At 45.2% G+C, this 23,535-nt stretch overlaps 1 protein-coding gene across 5 annotated transcripts in view; it reads right to left on the reverse strand.

Annotated features, from left to right (window-relative positions):
* The window catches only part of MGLL (monoglyceride lipase), a 197,199-nt gene that overhangs the window by 27,126 nt on the left and 146,538 nt on the right, over nucleotides 1–23,535 (reverse strand). For all 5 annotated transcript variants that reach the window (XM_007668314.4, XM_029051065.1, XM_007668315.4 and 2 more), the window contains one exon: nucleotides 1,130–1,266. In XM_007668314.4, the coding sequence (XP_007666504.1) occupies nucleotides 1,130–1,266 (137 nt within the window). The remainder of the gene's footprint in view (nucleotides 1–1,129; nucleotides 1,267–23,535) is intronic.

A 23,535-nucleotide genomic window follows, 5' to 3' on the forward strand; every position in this document is an offset into this window, starting at 1 on the left:
CTACTCTGACTCCCCCTACTCCTGCCCTCCTGGACGTCGATCCCGACGGCCACAGATGGTTGCCCAGGATGATCTTTCTGTGGGGATGAAGTCTTCCAAGCTGCAGAGGTTGCCAAGAGTTCGGAAGGATACTACCTTGGAAAGGAAACCATGGAATGTTGGATAAACTAGGTCGACAATTATTTTATTACAAGTGCTTTTTCTCTGGGTTTTCCAAGAGCAAACATTTCAGAGAGATATAAATAAGGTTCCTGCTCGTGGGTTGAAAGTTAAACAATAACACATTCGCACTTCATTTCAAGCCAGAAGCTGGCAAAGATCCAGTTTGTCCTTCTGGTGGGAACTGGGTGAGATTTTTAGTATTCAGATCAGAAACAGAGAGGGGGGCACTGCTCTCTTGCTCAATAAAGATCGCAGAGGAGTTAGCTTCCCCGGAGAATGTTCGGGGAGCTTCCGTGCAGCTGAAGACTCACTGCCTCGGAGTGCACCTAGAAATGTTTGGCACAAACGAGCCCTAAGTTTTGCTTTCCACTTGGACTTTTGGCTGCTCTAATGAGGAGGTTAAAGGGTAGTGCCACATTTCACTCCTTAGTCATTAATCACAGAGCTTTTTCACATCTCAGTCACTTGTCTGAATCAGGCAGATTGTGGTGATCAGAAGTTGTTACCATCTGACAGCTGTTCAGTAGCCCCAGTGTGAAATGCGTTGGAGGCCCCAACCTGGTTCAAAAAATGACCAGGTTTCCAAATAACAAATCACCCCCAACACCTCAATTAACACTCACTGGCATCCTTGTTAGCGGTTTCAACAGGGGGACCGAAGAATGACTGTGGCCACAACTCTAGTTTCCAGGGCTTTGAGTCAGGCACTCTGGAAAAAAAGCATTACAGCCTGGGGCGGTGAGGTGGGCTGGGAAGGGGGGAGGGGGAGGGAGGGCATCAAATACTAGCCAGAGGAAGAGCAGTTAGGAAAAAGGGAAAGGAAAGTCTCTCCTTCCCTTCGGCCCCTTTCTCTCTTATCCATTCCATTTCCAAATGGAAGGCTGCGGCCATCCAGACTCCTCTTTGGCCCGGGTGCCCTGTCAGAGAAGAGAATCGTTAACAACTGTGATTACTGTGGAATGCTTACCATGGAATGCCCCAGGAGGAAGATAGGGAGCCCAGGGTGATCTTTCTGCATGAAGTCAACATGCTGCAAAACGTCCCTGATGAAAACATGGAAATCGGACACAATCATCCGTTCGCCTTCGCTCTGCCCATGGCCAACTGAAGGGAAATGAAATAAAATGGAGCACAGCTGAGCCATACAAAGCTTGCTGAAAGCATTCCATTCCTGACCCTGCCTGTTGAATTACATCGGTCCTTTCATGTTTGCCTTACTAGGACCTCCCACTAGAAACCAAAGAACAGAAGAAACCGAAGACCTGGGCATCGCTACCGAACACCTGATTTTCTGCTTGCTGTTGTAATGGAAAGCAGAGAAAGGGAACGGTAGGCCCGAAGGAGGCCAACACTTTCTTGATCGTTTCCACTTCTTTTCCACTTCTTTGCTCCAAGAGTTGCTAGGCCATTAGCCTTTCACCAAGAAGAACCGAGTTCTAATTTTGGCACCCTTCGCAACCTCGGGTGAAGATAACAATAGGGCAAGAAATCAAATGCACTTGCCACGCGTCGCCCCAAGAGGTGGCGATAAAAACGGATCATTTCATGACCATCCCAGAGCCGCTTCATGGTCCGTACTTGGTTGATTTCTTACATTTTTGTCAATTCCTCAGTCTCGCTCCATTTTTTCCGCTTCAAAGTACATTAGTTGCTATAGAAACAATGAGGCTGCTGCTAAGACTCCATATGCTGGATAAAGTCAGTTGTTGCGATGGCTTGAAATGTTGGCTGCAGTTGGCAAAATCAAAGAGTTTACAATGGTATCGGGGCTGCGTCTGTGATAAATACTATCCCTCTACATCAGCTTTCATGTAGGGATCTTGACGAGTTTTTAAACTATTAGTTCAGCCTGAGGGGAAGGGATTATTATTACCGTAGAGTTCTCATTTTATGGACGGATTGTAGTAGAGCTGTCCTTCAGTTTGAAGATGATGCTGCTGCCTGTGAGATTTGCATCCGTGAGTGTGAGTGTTGCAGAGACATAATCTCCTGCACATCTGCAGGCTGTGCCCATAGCAGAATGGTCAGGCACCTTTTCTGACCCTTTGCCATCATTATTCAGGCTGAGCCTTGCTCAGACACCAAGGATGTTGGCAAATGGCATTGCTGTCTCTCCCCCAACAAGAGATCAAACTGGGTCTGCCTGTGCTTCCTAGGACTGGAGTTTAGGGTCAGGAGAAGATGGGGGGAAAAAAATCTATCCTACCACCAGCAGGACACGCACCTGAAATGTTTTTGCTGTGTTGGGGATGCTTTTGTGATGAGTCTCTCCCTCTCTCTCTTTCTCTGTCTCCCTCTCTCATTCTCTCTCTCTCTCTTCCCCCCCACCACCCCGCCCAACCCAGAAGAACCTATTGAGTGATGGCCAGTAGCAGTAGCAGGTACATACACAGTCTGTGGTCATGGAAGAGAATAGCTCTGAGACCTCATCAGAAGCAGAAGCAGACACCACTCTTTCCTCATCCATTTTGGATGCCATTGTTGAGTATGATACCCAGAATGGCCCAGTAAGGGTTGGGGGATCTTTTCCATTTTCTTGCAAAAATCAAGGGGAAAGTAAAAACTAAAACTCAAAACAAGAAACAAGAAAAATATAGATGCCTTTCACCCAGCTAGAGAGACAAGAGCCGGAAAACGGCAAGCGCCTCAGGTGAGGGCATAGTCTATATGGACAAGGGCTGTCCTTTCATAGGGCAGCACAACAGCACCTGAACTTGTTTCTTCTCCTGGGCAGATTTGGAAGGTCCAGTCCCAGCAACTGTCTTGCCTGTGAAACCTCCCCAGATAGCTACTGCTTCAGTGAGGGAAGATCTCTCTCCAAAAGACGACGCATCCAGCACCTGTCTCTGAACCGTACAGCCTCACCCAGTGCCGGGCTAATGTTTCCAAACCCGGGAGATCCACCTGCCACAAGCCCCCCCCCCCCCTTCTGGATGACCACTGTTCTTCTTATCATGCAGTGCCCCAGTTGGAAGGGGTACCCCATGAAAGTGGCAACTGTAACTAGTGACTGGGCTAGAAAGTTAAAGGCCTAAAAAGTGGAAACCCCCTATGCTCTGTAACATATTAGCCAGGAATTTAGGAGTAGGGGTACCACACTTCCCAGACGCCCCCTTTTCTCTGGGCTCAGCAGTGGTAGGACAAATAAGAGTTGGCTTAAGAAGCAGTGTGGCCTAGTGGTAAGGGAGTCAAGTCAGAGGACTTGAGTTCTAATCCCGGCTCTGCCACTTGTCTGCTGTGTGACCTTGGGCAAGTCACTTCACTTCTTTGCACCTCAGTTACCTCATCTGCAAAATAGGGATTCATTACCTGTTCGCCTCATATTTAGACCATGTGGAACTCGTACCTACCCCAGCGCTTAGTATAGTGTTTGACACATAATAAGCGCTTAACAAATGCCACTATTATTATTATTTTTATTATTATCACCTAGACTGTACGCTCGCTGTGGGCAGCGAACGTGTCTATCAACTCTGCTATGTCGTACTCTCCCAAGTGCTCAGTAAGTGCTCCGTAAATACGATTGAATGATAGTTGCTTACCCTGCTTGCATCCCAGATCCGATTTACACGCCACTGTTGAGTGAGACTCACACTTCCACTGTACAAAGAACTCGCCGTAAGAAGCTGTTTGGTATGGAGGGCCCAGTTGTGGGGAGTGAAGGAGGGTGAAATTAAGAAAAGGGAAACTATGTGGGAGCAGGGAGAGCAATTGTCCCAAGACGCCTCGCTTTCCTGGCCAAGCCAGAGGAAGGACATGAAAGTTAAAGGAAAAACGAACAGAAAGAGAGAGAGGGCCCTTGCCCTACTGATCCCTGGATTTGGGTCTGGGCAAGTAAGTGAGCAAAGCACGATGGGTTAAAAAAAAAGATTTCCAGGATGACACAACAGTTCAGAACAGATGGCTTCCTGCTTGTCCTTCTTGAGTCCTGACCTAATATTAGCAATGGAGAGGAAAAAAAAATTCTCCTCTCCTTTACTTCCACAAAGTACTTTAAAGGCCATTGCTAGAAATCTAGCACTACAGGCCACAGACCAAACTATTAGCCTCAGTTTCCTTTTCTTTTCACAATAAGTTGGCCCCTCCCTTTGCTTCACACGCAAACAAAAAAGGGCCCGTAAGATGGAAGACGCCATTAGGGTTCAAATGGAAATTTCAAACAGTCCCTATATATCACATTTCTCCCTTTATTTTAACCAAACACTCACTAAACTTCAATCTCTCTACCCAAGAGCTGCTTCTAAAGCAGACACACAAAACCTACTTCTAAAGGTAATGAATCCATTAAAAGTTAGACTCTCTGAGCTGACAGATGCTCAGAGCGGCTTCTATTTCCATTCCCAAGACCTCTTATGCCACATAAAAAGGACTGAGACAAACCCCAAACTAAAAGAACTTGGTAAATTCTTGCGGGGGGAAGTGGCACAAAACTTGATGCTTCTGTAAAAGTTTGTTAGAAACTGGGGAACTGGGACAGGCTGGTGTCACCCAACCTCACATACCAGAAAATGGAGTTGCAAAATGTTCGAACAGAAATATCCCCAGAGAGAATGGCACGGGATCAGGTCGCATAAACATTATAACGGGTTTCTGGATTTTAGGCAAAAGGGGGTGATGGAAGCACAAGTCTTGTGATTTGCCTGACTTGGCTTCGGCAGAGGACAGATTGCAAAATAGGGTCCATTAACCAACTCTGTGAACTTTATCCAGTTTACGCAGTGATCAGGTGAAATGATGTTATGGCCAAAAGCGAAAGGGACCTAAAAGCATTGAGGATACAGTCCAAACCATGTCTGTCTTAATTATTAATTAGAGGCAATAAAGAGGTAAAAAGAGGTAATGAGCATCACCAAAAGACCTTGAATCAATCAGAGAGGAGCTTTGAAACGGTAATGACTTTCATCTGGAAGGAAAGACCACATGCACATGTTTATGAGCTGGGAGGCAGAACCAGCCCAGTTCTTTGGCTTAGAGATAAGCCTGAAGAAGACCAGGGTGGTGAGCTAGCAGCGACAAGGAACGCCTAAACAGAATCCAAGATTTTCACTGGCAATGCAGGGATGGTTGCTATCTCCAAATTCTGCTGCTTAGGCAGTGTACTCTGGGAGTAATGTACGGTCAGTCAAGGAGGTAGAAAACTGGAACAAGAAGGCCTGGGTGTCTTCTAGAGATGACTGCTATTACTGCTATTACTTACTACTATTTGTTAAGCACTTATGTGTTAAGCACTGTACTAAGTGCTGTGGTAAGATACAAGCTAATCAAGTCTGTCCCATATGGGGCTCACAGTCTAAGGGGCATGGCGAACAGATACTTAATCCCCAGTTTACAGGCTGGGAAATTAAGGCGCAGAAATTAAGTGACTTGTCCAAGATCAGAAGACAGGAGAGTGCCAGAACCGGGTAAGAGCCCAGATCCCCTGATTCCCAGGCCATGCGCTTTCCACTAGGCCACTAGAGAAGCAGACGAACTGCAGAGCAAACTTAAGATTTACCGCAAGGCCTTCATGTCCGGTCATCATTATTGCTCTGAGGCCTGGACGTAGAGCCCTGCACGAGCCAGGCTCGGACTGGGAGTGCCAATCCTGTGGGGGCAGAAACCCTAGTCTGGTTGGGCTTGGCCAGTTTCAGACACACCTGCCCACCTCCATTTTGGGTTGTTTTCGTCCAGGGGTGATAGCTAGAGCATGGTGGCTGAGACAACCACATATGCCTGGAAACACTGGGTATCTGTGGTAATGCCACCAAGAGGTGAGGGCTGGAATGAATTCCAGTTCCAGCGGGGCCTGCTTCCAGTCTGGTACTGGTATGGACCGCTCCCAGATACCATGGCATTGGGGCTCGCTAGGGCAAGCCAGGCGGGGGTCAGGACTGGGGAGGGCCAGGATGGGCCAAGATCAACCAATCAAGCGCATTTATTGAGCACTTACTGTGCGCAGGGTACTTTAATACTTGCTTGGGAGAGGATAGTACAACAGAGATGGTAGACACGTTCCCTGCTCACAAGGAGCTTACAGTCTGCAGAGACCACAGTTATTACTAAGGGGCGAGCAGAGGCAGCCAATTTTTACCATCCTCTCGAGGCCAAACGTCGAAGCTGGTCCTGTTTGCAGGGTGGCCCACCGGAGAAAAGGGTGCATGGAAAGATCAATGGGGAATCATAAGGACAGAAAAAGTACAACCTGGGGTGATGTGGCATAGCTGAAGACTGGCAAAGAGGCATAGAGGCAAAAGAGGCAGGCACACTGGTTTGGTTTGTGGCGATCAGAATTTAGGTGCCCTTTTTAGAGCAGAGGCTTTGGAAAGACTGATAGTGAAACCAGAAAATAGCAAAGAGCATCTGCATCCACATGTATACCTTTGTCAGCAAAGAGGGGAAAAAAATCAAGAAATGCATGACTGTGCTACGAGGTGGCATCCAAGTTTGAACCTTCATTGAGGCATTTTAATAGCTTTCTTCCTGCCAGAAAAACGTTGCCTAAACAGTGGAGAAAGAGGAAAATGGCAAAAGGACAGGGCAGGAGGTAGTTTGAGCATTGATGGGATGCAGGGAAAACTGATCTAAATGGAAAAGCATAACCTGAAATGCAAATATGCTATCTACACTACAGCTATTTATAGTATCATCAGGCTAAGGGGCTTTCAACCTGAAGCTATCTCATGCCTGAAATAAGTTCTGCAATAAATTTGACTAGGCATTTCACACTGAGATTAATTCATGCTCATCATATGGTTTTTATACTTTGGCAACTTTGCATATTTGCAAAAAAAATGGCCATTCTGAGAGACTATTTTACACCTTTAATAAAGATTTAATGGAATTTGAAGCTGGAAAAGGAGTGAACAGAAGGAATGAGCACAAATCTCCAGAGGAATTAAAAATCCAACTTTCCCCCAAATGATTTTAACCCTCCCTCCTCCCGAGATCAGGCTGGGGTTAATTAATATTAAATCTGATAGCCGGTTTTACTCAAACGTGGCTTAGGGAATTCGGTGCTTCTGTCGGGAGTGAGGTTTGGGTTTTTCAGATAGAATTTCAAAAATGAGAATACAGCACTATAGAATTTAGCAATAGCGATAACTAACGATTTTCAATTTGATTCCGATGACAGGAGATAAAGCTTGCCGACAGAAAATATGGTAGCTGAAAGACATCTGAGGGTTTGCGGCCCTTCGAACCAACCCCTGCTCTGGGATCTGCCAGCTGTACTGCGGTTTACCCCTTTCAAGAGGACCGTGCCCGATGGATTCTGACCCATTGTTCCGGGTTTTCAGCGAGACATTAAAAGATGGGATGAACATAGCCACATTGCTTGGATCACAGATGGTTACGGCATAAGGTCAAGGACAAAGGATGCTGGAGGGGACAATTCTTTAGAAAAACCTTAGCCCTTGTTTCTTTAAGAAAATCCCCAAAGACACTTATCCTAAACTGAGCTCCACTCTACAGCTCTAAAACAAGTGAAACTGCCATGTGAAATCCCACCACTTCAAGGGCCCTAGGGGCAGGTGGTCTGGGGTGTGGGAGGAAGAAAGAGCTTCCCAGAAGAGGAAGCTGCTTCCAGGTCAGCGGCTGCTGCGACTCTTTCTTCTGGGATTTTGAAGGACTCTGTTACCGACAGGCAAATTCAGGTAGGTCCAACCTGCTGGAGCTTGTTGCAGGCTGGGGGAGCAGTGGGGAGATGGGTGGGAGAACGGAGGGACTCGGGGAAAGAGAACTAGGAAGAAAATCTCACTTTAACCAGGTGTTTTCCCACAATAACACCTTGGTTTTCTCAAGAAGACTATTTCCCTCACATAACGAGTTGGCTCAGTGTAGTCACAGTAGGAAGGGTGGAAGCAGCAGCATATATTTAGTCCATTCCAGTCTCGGGAGAGTTGATTTACAGTTTGGTCTGAAATGTTCTCCAGCTTCCCACCAACTTCATGCCCCTCTCTCCTGCCTGGAATGCCCTCCATACTCAGCTTCAACAAACCATGTCCCCTCTCCTCCTTCAAAGCCCTTCTTTAAAAAACAGAAACCAAAACAATCTTCTTCAGGAGGCATTCCCTGATTAATCTCCCACCTTCCTGGTGAAGCCATGTCTCAGCCCTCATGCAATCTGTTCATCTATTTATTTGTTTGGTTGTGTCTAGTATTTCATCTGGTCACTTAACTCGGGTACATTAATCAATCTATGTCTACCGGCTCCCTCATTAGGTCGGAAGGCCCTTAAAGGCACATGATCACATCTTTCATTTCTCATAGTCCTCTGCACACCACAGGGGCTCAGTTGGTACTGTTGATCCTGAAAAGCCTGACTTCAGGAAGACTGAAGAGGTGCGTGCTGGTGAAGTCATGGTTTCTCAGAGAGCCTTTCCAGCTCACGGCAAGAGCTGGAAGGATTTGAAGAAATGCAGTGAGCGGTTCATTTGACAAAAGACATGATCGTCATGGGTTGTCTGGCCTCTCGAACAGTATGAGGGAACAAAGAGGAAATGGAAAGTAGGTTTGGAAGCCTAGGTTCTCGCAAACTACAGGTTGTGGTTGGTCTCTAAATCTGACTTCCTGAGTAAACGTTGAGGTCACTGAGAAGTGCGGTTAGCTTGTTTTTCTGCTGCCCTTTAGAACAATTAGCTGCAACTTAGACCCCTGGTCCCAGGTCCAGGTATAAATATTCAGTAAAATCCCACCGAGAGGAAGGCTTTTCGAACCAGTTATTATAAAAAGTAGTTAAAGGAGAAAATGCCAGTCTCCAGCAAGCAGTCAATTAACCCACACAATCAAATAGCATCGCCTATAAACGAGAAGCCACTTAAGGGACAGTTATTAATTATGTCACAAGAGGCCTTTGGCAAAGCAGAAATTATACACAATGCAGTGGGGGTAGATTTAATAAGCTGGAGAGAAAGGTTGGGAAGCTCGTTTTCTATTCCCCACAGAGCCTTTTGGAGGACTGAAGAATATAGTTTTACGGCTTCAGCAGGTGCTTTGTCCTGGCAGCTGGGACTGGAGTAATACCGAGTCCAGTGATGGTTCAGAGAAACGCAGTGAAAAGAAGGAAGCTTTATTACAGTTCGAAACCATAATTCTCAAAAGATGACTCATTAGGTACCCTTCTCTTTGTGCCATCGCCAAATCTCTTGAAAACAGACTTGAGTGCTGCTGCTTCCACACACACATTTTCAAACGTCAATCAATCAACTGTATTTACTGAGCACTTACTATGTGCAGAGCACTGTGCTAAGCACTTGGGAGAGTACACTTTAACTGAGTTGGTAGATATATTCCCTGTCCACAAGGAGCATCTCTAAAAGCAGTCTGGGTGTGGCTCCATCCTCCATCCTCGTTCAGTGTTCCTTTGTAATTATTCATTCACCAAAAAGAAACCTTCCATGGTACAACAGCATCTAGTTGGTTCAGTTCATCACCCCCACACTCAGACCACTGTGTCCAATCTGTTTATCTGGTCTCTGCCCGGTGTTTAGAGCAAGTGCTTGTCACATAGTAAGTGCTTAACAAATACCATAATTATAACAAGTGCTTAATAGATACCACAATTATTATTAGGAATGGATGTTCTCTCAATCAAAACCCACTCAAGATTACCTCTTCTATGAAGGTTTTTTGCCCCAGCTCCATCTAGCTCCCACTACTCTATTCCACTATTTCTTCCCACTGCTTGAATTACTTAACCCTTATGTATATCCTTGTCAGTTGCTCTTGGTTATGTCTGTTTTTCCTACTTGTGTTTGTCTTGTCCTGTCCATTGCCGTCAAGTCCTTTCCGACCCATAGTGACAACATGGACAAATCTCTCCCAGAACACCCCACTCTCCATCTGCAATCGTTCTGGTAGTGGATCCAGAGAGTTCTCCTGGTAAAAATCCGGAAGCGGTTTACCGTTGCCGCCTTGAGCGTAGTAAATTCGAGTCTCCACCCTCGACTCTCCTGTGCCGCTGCTGCCCAGCATGGGTGAGTTTTGACTTGTAGCAGATGGCCTTCCACTCACTAGCCACTGCCCAAGCTGGGAATGGAATGGACAGGCCTCTTCTTGACTCTTCCTCCTGTAGTCGAGACTGGTAGAGTGCTGGAAACTCTCCGGGCGTGACCCTGAGAGGCGTACTTGTGTTTATTTATAATTACATGTGTTTGCTCTGTTTCTCCCATTTCACTTAAGTTTCTTGGGGGCAGAAACCATGAATTACATTTCTTTCGTAAGTCTCCTCATGGTCAAGTACGCTGCTCTTTATTCAGTGCAGACTCAATAAATGTTTTTGACTAACTACTGAATATAGAGTACCGAGATCAAGGTGTTTGTTTAAGAGCATTCCTGGGTCTGCTATCATTACATCTTGAAAAAAGTTCTACTGTAAACTCTTTCATAATGAAAGTGAAGGGCTGAGCAAATTCAGTCTTTATTTTGGAAAGTCTTTAATAATAATAATGATGATGGCATTTGTTAAGCGCTTACTATGTGCCAAGCACTGTTCTAAGTGCTGTGGGGGATACAAGGTAATCAGGTTGTCCCACGGGGGGCTCACAGTCTTAATCCCCATTTTACAGATGAGGTAACTGAGGCACAGAGAAATTAAGTGACCTGCCCAAAGTCACACAGCTGACAAGTGGTGGAGCCGGGATTAGAACCCATGACCTCTGACTCCCAAGCCTGTGCTCTTTCCACTGAGCCACGCTGCTGAATACCCAGTACATGGCCTAGTAGAAAGAGTATGGGACTGGGCATCAGGACACCTGGGTTCTAGTCCAGCTTGACGGCTGACCTGTTATCTGACTTGGGGTAAATCACTTGACATCTCTGTGTCTCAGTTTTCTCGCCTGTAAAGTTGGAGATTAGATATCTGCTTCCCTTACCTCTTGGTTTGTGAGCCATGTGTGGCACAGGTACTGTGTCCAAAATAATTATCTTGCCTCTACCCCAGGGCTTAACTGATAGTAAGTGGTTAATAAGTACCATCAGAGAATCATTTATAGGACAAAAATGCTTAAGGACAGGCAAAAAACCCCTCCTCCCTCTCTGCTCTCTTTCTCTCCTCCCCCTCCTCCTCCTTCTCCTCCTCCTCTTCATCTTCGGGGCTTTGGCCTGCCCCTCTACTTTAGACCTATCTCTCCCCCGCATCTATCCTTGTTCCTCTCCCACTACAATCTGGCCCACATACTTCACTCCTCTAATACTCTATCTCATAGCAACCTACTCACTGTGCCTCTCACCACTGACCCTTCACTCACACCCTGCCTCCTATCTGGAACTTTTTTCTCCTTCATATCTGACAGATCCCCCTTCTTCTTATCTTCGAAGCCCTACTAAAATCACATCTCCAGGAAGCCTTCCCTGACTAACCTCTCATCTTCCCACCCTATTTTCTCTCCCTTCTCCTTCACCTTGATCCAGGCACTTGATCCATAAGCACTTTGGTACTTACCCCCCGGCCCCCAGCCCCAACGCACACAGCAGTCATATCCACACCCTTACACTCAGTTGCCTCCCCACCTGCAATTTACTATAATGTCTGCCTCCCCCACTAGACTGTAAGTTTCTGGAGGTCAGAGATCAGATCTACTTACTCTATTGGATCCTCTTAAGCACTTAGTACAATACTTTAATAATAAAAATAGTAATAATAATTGGGGTATTTATTAAGCGCTTACTATGTGCCAGGCATTGTACTAAGCACTGGGGTGGATACAAGCTAATTGGGTTGGACACAGTCTCTGTCCCCATGGAGCTCCCAGTCTCAATCCCCATTTTACAGATGAGATAAATGAGGCCCAGAAAAGTGAAATGACTTGCCCCAGGTCACACAGCTGACAAGTGGCAGAGCTGGGATTAGAACCCATGACCTTCTGACTCTAGGTCCTTTCTCTATCCAGTACCCCAAGCTACTTCTGCTGCTGCTTTGCCCACAGTAAGTGCTCAATAAATAGCATTGATAGGTTGGATATAGATATGACTGGAATAGCAATTGTAAAGAAAGGTGGATGGGGACCGAACAGGTGAAGAAATAGGTGGAGTATGTACTTACATATGTGCTAAGGAAGACTTTATGTACACAAGTAGTAGGGTGGATATTGGGATGGCGTAACCTGGGGTCAAGGAATTCAGTTCTTACTGGAGGAGGTGGGATTTCAGGAGTGCTTTGAAGATGGGGAGAGAGTTGGTGGCCTCGTGAATTTGGAGGGGGAGGCAGTTCCAGGAATGAGGAAGGACATGAGCAGGGGGTCAGATGGGAGAGAGGCAAGAGTGAAGTTCAGTAAGAATACGAGCTTGGGAGGAGCAGAGGGCATGTGTTGGGGAGTTGTGGGCAAAGGCGGATCAATCAGCCAATCAATAGTATTTACTGAGGGCCTACTGTGTGCAGAACACATAGAGTTCAGTGTCAGGGATGATGATTTGTGCATCGAGTGGGGAGGTTGGATAGGGAGCCCAAATAGGGAATGATGACCTGGGAAAAGTGGAGGGGGTCTTGTGATTGGACATCTCTGTGTGGGGAGAGAACAGTTTGGGGGGGAGGATTTTGGGGAGAGAAGACAGGTAAGGAGGTTGTGTTTGGAGAGAGGAATTTCAGTCAGTCAATAGTATTTACTGAGTGATTACCCTGTGCAGAACACTGGACTAAATGTTTGGGAGAGTACAGTGTAACAATATAACAGACACATTCCCTGCCCACGATGAGCTTATTCTAGAGCTGAAGAGGTTAGAAATATGGCTAGTCATCATTTGTATCTATTTGCCTCCCCCTTTACACCGTCAGCTCCTTGAGGGCAGGTGTCATGTCTTATTTTTTTCTGTATGTCCCTAGTACAATGCCAAGTAGAAGTTTGGGTGCGTGTAGAAGATTTTCTAATAATAATTGTAGTATTAATAATATTCATAATAATATTTGTTAAAGGTTTACTATGTGCCAGGCACTGTTCTAAGTGCTGGGGTGGATACTTAGAATGGTGCTTGGCACATAGTAAGTGCTTAACAATACCACCATCATTATTATTATTACAAGCATATCAGGTTGGACACAGTCCCTTCCTGGCATGGAGCTCACAGTCTTAATCCCCAGTTACAGATGAGGTCACTGAGGCCCAGAGAAGTGAAGTGATTTGCCCAACATCACCCAGCAGATAAGTGGCAGAGTTGGGACTAGAACCCACGTCCGTCTGACTCCCAGGCCCGTGCTCTATCCATTAGACCACACTAAGATTTGTTCTTTAAAATGTTCAGTTTTTACTGTGGTATTTGCTAAGTACTTACTATGTGTCAAGTACTGTTCTAAGCACTGGGGTAGATACAAGTTTATCAGGTTGGACCCAGACCTTGTTCCATATGGGGCTCACAGTCTAAGTAGGAGGGAGTAGGATTTGATTCCCATTTTACAGTTGAGGAAACCAGGACAAAGAGAAGTTAAGGGACTTGCCCAAGGTCACACAGCAAGCAACTGGCAGAGCTGGGATAAGAACCCAGATCCTCTGCTTCCCAGGCCCATGCTCTTTCCATTAGACTGCAGTTTACTTTTGGAGTGTTTTAAAATAGGAGCAGAGCTGTACTGGCTTCTCTAAGGGGGAATTTTCCTCATTAGGCGACAGGAGAGTAAGCAGGTTGCATGCAAGGTTGAATAAAAGCTCACAGAGCACTAGAGCAGCATTCTTCTAAAAATCTCATGTTTTGGAAAAAGCCCAAACTATTTCAAGTACGACTTAAAACAAACCCTCCAATCTCTCCGGCTCCTACTTCTCTTCCCCTTACCCCAGGAAGAGTCCAATTTTCTGGCCAATTTTCTTCCTCCCCTGCCTACCTTTCAACGATGTGGTCCTCTGTCAGAACCACCTGGAATTGCTGCTGCAGCCACTGGGGTGCTTTAAAATGGCAAATCACCGAGGAAATGCTCAAGTTCTATTTCCCAGGGTTCCCACCGAGGGGGTGAACTAGACTCTCAACCCACTGCCCCCCATTCTCCCAAATTCAGTCTTTGGAGCTAGAGGATTTGGCTTAAAGGCGGGAATCAGCAGGGGTCCGAGCCACTTGAGGTTTTACATCCTGGGACCCAATTTGATTAATGCCTAAGCTATTTTATAGGCATAAAATAAACTCCTTCAAAGTCTCCACTGGTTCCTCATTGCTTAGGGTATGAAACAAAAGACTCCTAATCATTGACTTTAAGGTTATCTATCAGCTAGTTCTCTCTAGTCTATCCACTCCCTTTTTCTTCTACACTCCAACTCCAGGCTCTTAACTGCTCCCTAGCAAAAGCAATGTGTTCCAGGATCTTGATTCTCCCCATCGCTGACCTATCACTCATGTTTCGTCTCCTGTCTGGTACTCCTTCCCCCTCTGATCTGCACAACTACGTCTCCCTGATCTTTCAAAGCTCTCCTCAAAAGCCACCTAATAATGATAATAATATTTCTTGTTTATTATTTGCCAAGCCCTATTCTAAAAGCTGGGGTAAAAATACAAGGCATTCCCTAACCCCTCGAGAGTCTCAGTCATGCCATCTCCTCAGTAATCACCTTATTATTTCTTTTTCTCAAAACTTTTTTCTAAAATATCCTTCTGCACATATCTCCCCACTCCTCAAAGTCCCTCAGTGGTTGCCCATCCACCTCTGCATCCAAGAGAAACTCCTCACCATCGGCTTTAAGGCACTGAATCAGATCTCCCCCTCCTAACTTACCTCCCCGATGTCTTACTACAACTTAACCGGTTTGCTCCTCTAATGTCAACCTACTCTCTAACTCCATCTCGCCTGTCTTGCCACCGATCCCTTGTCCACATCCTCCCTCTGGACTGGGACCTCCTTCCACTTCACAGCTGAAAGGCCACCACTCTCCCCACCTTCAGAACCCTCCTAAAATCACATCTCCTCCAAGAGGTCTTCCCTGAGTAAGCCTTCATCAATCAATCCGTCAATCAAACATTAAAATAAATTACAGTGCTGTGGGGCTGGGGCTGGGGTGACTATCAAGTGCTTAAAGAGTATAAATCCAAGTGCAAAGGTGATGCAGAAGGGAGAGGGAGTTAAGGGAAATGAGGGCTTAGTCGGGGAAGGCCTCCTGGAGGAGATGGGATTTGAATACGGCTTTGAAGGTGGGGAGAGTAGAGGTCTGTCAGATATGAAGGAGTAGAGGGTTCCAGGCCAGACGAAGGATGTGGGCAAAGAGTCGGTGGCGAGATAGATGAGCTCGAGATACAGTGAGTAGGTTGGGATGAGAGGAGCCAAGTGAGCAGGCTGGGTTGTAAAAGCAAACTCCCCTAGACGGTAAGCTCCTTGTGGGCAGGGATCTCATCTACCAACTCTGTTCTATTGACCTTTCCCAAGTACTTAGTATACTGCACAGTATGCACAGCAAATGTTCAATAAATACCATCGATTGTATGCTCCTGCTGTAGATGTGTGCACAGGCCTCGGCTACTAAGAAAAAAAAATCTAGACATGTTCTGATCTAAAGCATTCCAGATTTTTGATGTTGCAATGTATCTTGATTGTGGCCAAGTGGATGAGTTTTCAAAGCATGTCTTGGAAAAAACAAAATCACATTCTGATGTTCTGCGGTATTGCCAGTGAGGCACTACCAAGCACAGCCTTAAGGAAAGCAGCTAATGGGGTCACGCAGACTGAGCCATTAATGTCTCAGTTACTCATTACTGTCTCATTATTCCTCTAGACTGTAAGTTCCCTGTGGGCAGGGAATATATCTGTTGCATTGTACTCTCCCAAAGCGCTTAGTACAGGGCTCTGCACAGAGGAAGTGCTCAAAAAAATACTATTGATTGATCAATGCTTAAACTGAACATGGAGGCGGCATGGTCTGTCTCGTTGAAAGCACATGAGTCTAGGAGTCAGGAGACCTGGATCTCAGCTCTGCCTCTAGCCTGCTTGCTGTGTGACCTTAGGCTTGATGTTTCTCTGATGTTTCACTTGATGTTTCTCTGCCCCAGTTTCCCCATCAACAAAAGGGGATGAAAATAAATACTCAGCTCTTTCTGCCACACCATTTTGAGGGAAAAATGAGATAAATAATGGAAAAACTTTGGAAAAATCAAATCAGTAGACAAATTTAAAGTGTTTTCTGCCTTGAGTTTGCTTGCTCTTTCTATCTTCTTCTTGTAAACTGCAGTCTCTGAACTCATGTGAAAGGGGGTTGTGACCATAATTTTCCTCAAGTATATGCCCCTATATAAGTGATCTTTACACAGTTTCAAATGAAAATTTGAATGCAAAAATTGCCATATGTTAATGAGAAAAACCTCCATTGGTAGAGGCAGAAAACTCCATTAACACAAATGGGCAGAGTGTCTATTTAAACGCAGCAAGGGTGATAGTTGGACAGTTATCAGTAACTCCTGTGCACATGTAGGGATTTCTGAGCAGCCAGCACCCTGCCATTTAGGGCTGAGAGAAAAACATCCAGAGGAATCAGCCTCCCCTGAGCGGCCCATGGTTGCCTCTCATCGGACGTCTCTCTTCCAACTGAACCCTCTCTCCGGGCACTCCCACCACACTGACTGCAGCTGCTGCTGGAGCTCCTCGATGTTTCCCCCTCCCCATCCCAACACATTTGCTTTTTCTAACTGCTGGTTTAACTTCAGTTTCCTTTTCCCCCTCAGCAGCTGTCCATCCTGTCAGCCACACCTGCTGGGTCCCCAGCTTTCTTGGCCTGCCTCTATCAGTCCTCACTGGCCACCCCTACTGTGGCCCCCACTTTCTTATGGTATTGGTTAAGCGTTATTTTGTGCCAGACACTGCGCTAAGGGATGGCATAGACAGAAGCGCTAATCAGGTGTGGGCATAGTCCATGTCCCACATGGGGGTCACGGCCTTAATCCCCATGAGGTAACTGAGGCACAGAGGAGTTTTAAGTGACTTGCCCAAGGTCACAAAGCAGACAAGTGGCGGAGCTGGGATTAGACCTCAGGTTCTTCTGATTCCCAGGCCCATGCTCTATCCATTAGGCCAAGCTGCTTCTCACTTCTGCTGCATCTCCCCACTCCAACCCACACACACACACACACACCTGCCCACCCCCACCTCACCCCTAAACACTAGAAATGGTGAAAGAAGAGGATAAGTCCATTTGTAGCCCAATCAAGTTTGGTTAAAAATTAAGCTAAGGGAAAGGTATCCCTAATATTCACTTACTACTTCAAATGCCAGTGCTTTCCTCCACAGGCAGACACACTCCATCCAACCTGAAAAATCTTTTAAAATTATAGCCTAGCATATTGGAGAAACAACAAAGAAGATGACCTGGAAAAATGGAGCAGAGAAACAAAGGGGACAATTTAATCTGGGTTAGAGGAGAGCTTTGGCTTTTACGGGCGTTTATTTCCCATTTATGACAGGGTAATGTTTCTATGCAATCAGCAAGATTGTGATTTTGAGTGTGTGGGTGTCTGTTTTTTGAATCATGCATATGGCCTGGAGTCCAAGATCACAGCTTGTTGGCCGGAAAAATTTAGTTTCCCTCAACAAACGCCATTTCCTGTTCTTCTGTTTGCTTAATGTTGAACTAATTTGCCACACCGGGACATTTTGTACAACATATTGTATTGTCCCTCTTAAAACACCACCACAACAAGTTAATGCTCTACCTTTAATTTAAGAAAAATAGCCTTTTGTGGTCCAGGTGAGCCTCTGAGCCATTGGACTTGAGCGCTGTTTTACAATGGGGGTAAAAGACACAAATTGATTTCTCCCATACAAAAGGCCACCTTGAGTCTCCTGACTAAATGCAGGCAGCTTGAAAAAGGTATAAGGATGCCAGGATTCAGCATATGGGCTATGGAAACACACTTCAGCTATGATTTCTTTTTTTATAAAGCTGTTACAACATGCTTCAAAAATCCAACCAACTAAAAGGCTGTTAATGGTGCTACATTTTCCAAGTAATGCATTTTCACTATTTAGAGGATTTATTTGAAAACATCCTACTTCCACTGTATAAATATCTGGGGGAAACAGCATGACAGAAAATGCCACAACTACACTTCTTGGCATCTAGGAAGCCTCTCTTCCTTTCATATCTTAGCTTGCTCTTGTTTATTCTTCAATATCTGGGAGAGAGAGAGCCACCTCTCTTTCGAGGAGAGGCTTTGAAAAGGTTGTGAGGGTGAGGCAGAATAGAGCAGCATGCCAGGAGCTGAAAATACCAAATGCAGATGACAACAAAAGATGGCTTTGACTTGGGCACAGTGTGGAAAGGCTTGCTGGTCATGCCATACCTGAAAGTCACTGGCAGGAGGAACATCTTCCAACTCAAAGCTAAGATATATCTATATCTACCTATCTATCTCCATATATTTGGCAAGGCTAAGGACCCTAGCCCTGTAAACTAGACTCTAGACTGTAAGCTCGTTATCAGCAGGGAATATGTCCGCTAATTCTGTTGTACTCTACTCTTCCAAGTGCTTAGTATCGTGCTCCGCACATAGTAAGTGCTCCATAAATACCATTGATTGATCGATAGGGATACACGTTTGCTAGGTTATCTTCAGTAAACAGGTCTTCACATGCTTATCCATTATGCCACTATAGAAAACTCTTTCTCTCCCAGGAATTAGAGTTTCATGGCGTAGTAGATAGAGCACGGGCCTCGGAGTCAGAAGATCATGGGTTCTAATCCCCGCTCTGCCACTTGTCTGCTGTGTGACCTTAGGCAAGTCACTTCACTTCTCTGGGCTTCAGTTCCCTCATCTGTAAAATATGAGCCCCACTTAGGACAGGTGTCCAACCCAATTTCCTTGTATCTGCCCCAGTGCTTAGTACAGTGCCTGGCACATAGTAAGTGCTTAACACATACCATAATAATAATAATTATTATTATTTCTTTGGTCAGGCACTTAGCTGATGAAGTGCAGACTTCTTTGCACACCTTCCTCGGAAATTTCTGCTTCTTCAAATAGTATTTGCCAAAGGGGCAAACAAGTCTAAGCAAACCAAATACCCATTTTTAACCAGAAGCCGGGAAACTTGCTTTTCCTAAGCACAAATTTAAGACTCCTGAAATAAACAAGCGGCAGTGTTAAATGATAGGATGATAAGACGTCTGCAGGGAAACAATATGAGGCAATGTACATGTTAAATATTTTGCTACAAAATATTTTGCCTCTCCTCGAAAGAGAGATGAGTCGCTCTCTCAAGTATTGAAGTATTAAACAAGAGCAGGCTAAGATGAATTTAAAACAAGGCCGTTACTGGAGGAGACCAGTGGTCCACCCAGCCCAGGATTCTGTGTCCGACAGGGGTAGCAGGATAGTTGGAGGAACTGGGTGCTGGTCTCCCTCCTGGATATCCACCCTCATGGTTAGGGATGGACATCCTACAGGCCTAACGTCCCTCAGACGGCTAAATAAAAAAAACCTCATGAAAAGGTTTAACAAAAGTTTACATTAATTTTTAAAAGTAGAAATTAAATGTCTAGGCACTATGATGAAATACCTAGGAATGTGGCAATCTGGGCTAGTTTATGCCACTGAATGGCTTTTATTGAATGTATGTGTGTGTGTGTATATGTGTTTATATGTGTATATCTGTAAGCTCATCTCCAGAACCTTAGCTCATTGTGGGCAGGGAATGTGTCTGTTATATTGCTGTGTTGTACTCTCCCAAGCACTTAGTACTATGTGCTTGATAAAGTATGATTGATTGATATATATATATATATATGCATATTTATACACATATATACATATACTCTCTCTCTCTAAATCCCTCTTATAGGTCCTCTTTAATCTCATTTTTATTTCAGTCAGAGGGCTAACAAGAGCAAACAAGTTTAGATTATTTGCTCCTCCTCATTTAACTAGCTCTTGGGGCTTCTTAATACCCCTTTGCCTTCTCACTAAGCTCCCGCAAACCTTTACTAGAGTAAGAGATGTCAGTTTCAAGGGCTAGGAGCTTGTGATATTAGTCTTCATATCATCTACAATTCCGCATTCTTTTCCGGACCAGAAAAATATTTAAAAAACTGCAGCAGTCTCTGACAACCCCAGAAGAAATCAGTGTCAGAGATGCTGCTGTCACAGCAGCTTTTCCCTGTGAACTGAAGCAGAGAGTGTTGGGAGAAATTAACATCTTGGTGCTGGAGGGGAGAAAGGAAAAGAGCGGTTATATCTATCAATCGATGGTATTTATTGAGCGCTTACTGTGTGTAGAGCATTGTACAAAGCGCTTGGGGAAGTACAACTGGACAGAGGAGGTTATATGGCTTGTTGGCCGCATGGAAAGGACTCTGAGAAATTCGGTTCCAGCTTTCCTATGGTTAACAAAAGTGATTTTAACTGACCAAAAGAAAGATGAAAATCAGGGAGGAACAACATGCCAAAAATGAGAAATCTGGCCATCTTCTTCCCAGAGCAATTCAAGGTGATGACTTACATCTAGGGAGATTTCAGCTAAAACCTAGTTACTTTGTAGGCATTTTCTCTCCCTAGAGATCCACATAATAGACAGCGTTGAGTCTACTCATGTTCATTTGCCCCAAATCCCCCTGTTTTCAATCTGCACAGGGTCCAAGCATGAGGGGTGGAGGGTCTTCAAGCTTTGGCATTTTCCTTCTACTGGTAATCTGAAAAGAATGAAGTTTGCCTGAGTATCCAGTAGACAGCTCATTGATGGAGTTTCTGCCAAGATTGTGTGTGAATGATTTCTCTATTAGATTGATTTTTTTTTTGTTGTTTGGCTTCATAAATGTGATGGAAGGAAAAGTAATTTCTTGGAATCCTATGGCAGAAAGGGGCCTTTAAAGGTCGCATCCTCCAACACTACACTCAATAATGCATAATGGACAGAATGCAGGCTATTTTTAAAGACTTTCAGAGAAGAAGTTTTCCCTGTTGCCTTTCGTAATCCAGTACCATGTTAATCAACTTCACTGTCAGAAGCCCTTCATATCGTTAACTCAAAAGGGCATATCCTGCAGGTTTAAATCCATTTATCATCCGTGGAAATGGAGCAAAAAGTCATCACAATCCTTTTTACAATCACTAATCCACTCATTAATTCTTTCAATGACTTATATTCCTATTTATCACTCATTAGATACCTGGAGGTTCTTATGTAATATTCACCGTCCTTGCCCTCGAGAATTTACAATCTACTTCAGATCAGGCAGGGACCCAGCCAAGAATGTTAAATATATACAGAGTCATAGCATTTACTGAGAATTCACTACTGTGTTCAGAGCACTGCACTAAGCAATTGAGAGAACACAACAGAAACTGTAGAGAAATCTCTGATTTAGGGCCCTTACAACTTGTGGGGTTGGGGTGGGATGTGGGGTTGGGACAGGAGAGACAGCCACGAGAAGCAGTGTGGCCTGGTGGAACGAGCACGGCCCTGGGAGCCAGAAGGAGTTGGGTTCTAATCCTGGCTCCTCCACTAGTTTGCTGTGTGACCTTGGGCAAGTCGCTTCACTTTTCTGTGCCTCAGTTACCTCATCTATAAAATGGGGATTAAGACTGTGAGTCCCACGTGGGACATGGACTGTGTCTAACCTGATTAGCTTGTATCTAGTCTAGCACTTAGTACAGTGCCTGGCACATAGTAAGCACTTAACAAATGCCATAAAAGAAGTAAATTACAGATTGGAGGAAGTCATAGAGTGCACTGGATACACACTTGGTAAAGGAGTTGAGAATACTTAAGTGCTCAGGAAGTACAAAAGTGCTGATGGGAGTTAGGGGATGTAAAGTGGAGAGATTAGAAATTAATTGGGGAAGGTGTGTAGGAGGAGATGTGATTTCAGAAGGACTTTGAAAATGGGGAGAGTTGTGATCTATTGGATATGAGATGGGAGGGAGTTCCAGGGAGCGAGGAAGGGTGTGAGCAAGAGGTCCCATACAAGAGACAGGAGCAAAGCACAGGTAGAAAGGAACTAAGAGTATGAGCTTGGGTGTAGAGAAAGAAGAGAGTGGAAAAGCAGGAGGGAGGGAGCAGATTGAGTGTCTTAAAGTCAGTGGTCAGGAGGTTCTGCTTGACGTGGAGAGGAATGGGCAGTCTTTGGAGGTTTTTGAGTTTCAGGGAGAAAGGTCCAGAATGACATTTTAGAAAAATAATCTGGCCAGCAAAATGTCAATACTGGAGAGGAGAGGGACTGGAGGCAGGGAGATAGGAAATAGGCTGATGCAGTAGTCAAACTGGGTTGGGAAAACTGCTTGGACCACAGTGGTGCCCATTTGGATAGAGAGGAAGGGGTGGATCCTGGTACTGAGGCAGAGAAAGAAACATCAGGATTTGGAAACGGATCAAATAGGGGGATTGAAAGTGGGAGAAGTCAAGGAAAATGCCTAGGTTTTGGGTTTAATAGATAGGGAGAATGGTGGCATTGTCAACTGTGATGGAAAGGTTAGGTGAAGAGAGAATTTAGGAGGGAAGAATAGGAATTAAATTTTGGACATACTGAGCTTGAGGTGCTAGCAGGACTTCCAAGTGAGAAGTCCTGTAGGCAGGAGAAAATGTCAGACTGCAGAGGAGAGAGGTCAGGGTTAGTGAGGTAGATTTGGGAGTCATCTGCATGGAGGTGGTGACTGAAGCCATGGGAGTGGGCTATAGGGACTGTGTCCAACCCAATTTACTTGCACCCACCCCAGCACTTAATACAGTGCCTGAAACATAGTAAGTACTTAACAAATACCATAATAATAATAATAGTAATTATTATTATTATTAAATAGAGAACAGAAGGGGATCTGGAGCTGAGCCTTGAGGGACCCCCACAGTTAGAGGGTGGAAGGCAGAGGAAGAACAGGACAAAGAGACTGAGAAGGATTTGCCAGAGAGGTAAGAGAAGAACTAGGAGAGAACTAAGACAGTAAAATCCAGGTTAAATGGCATTTCCAGGAGAAGGGAGTGGTACCACAGTGTTGAAGGCAGCTGAGAGATAAAGGACAGGGTAGAGTCCTTTAAACTTGACGAGAAGGAGGTCATTGGTGATATTGGGTGAGAGTGGTCCAACTGGAGTGAAGGGAGCGGAAAATCCAATTGTAGATGGTCGAGAAGGGAGATGGATGAGACAATAGGGGGCAGTGGGTAAAAGTGACCCATTTAGAGGAAATTGGACGGGAACAGGAGGAAGGGTGATAGCGAGATGGTGCAGTGGAATCCAGTGAATTTTTAAGGATAGGGGAGACCTGGGCACTTTTGAAGGCAGAAGGGAAGGAGCTCTCACAGAGGGAGCAGTTGAAAGATGGTGGTTAGCAAGGGAAGAAGAGTGGATTCAAGTGTTTTGATAATATGAAAAGGGATGTGGTCGAAGGCACAGGAGGAGGGGTAGATTTTGAAAACTGATGGGCAATCTCCCCTTGAGAGGAGGCTGAGAAGGATGAAAGAGTGGATGAGGCTGTGGAAGGGAGCTGAGAACAAGAAGAGGGAATTTGGGAGAGCTC

Source organism: Ornithorhynchus anatinus, chromosome X1, assembly GCF_004115215.2.
Source record: "Ornithorhynchus anatinus isolate Pmale09 chromosome X1, mOrnAna1.pri.v4, whole genome shotgun sequence".
In the NCBI taxonomy this organism is placed as follows: domain Eukaryota; kingdom Metazoa; phylum Chordata; class Mammalia; order Monotremata; family Ornithorhynchidae; genus Ornithorhynchus; species Ornithorhynchus anatinus.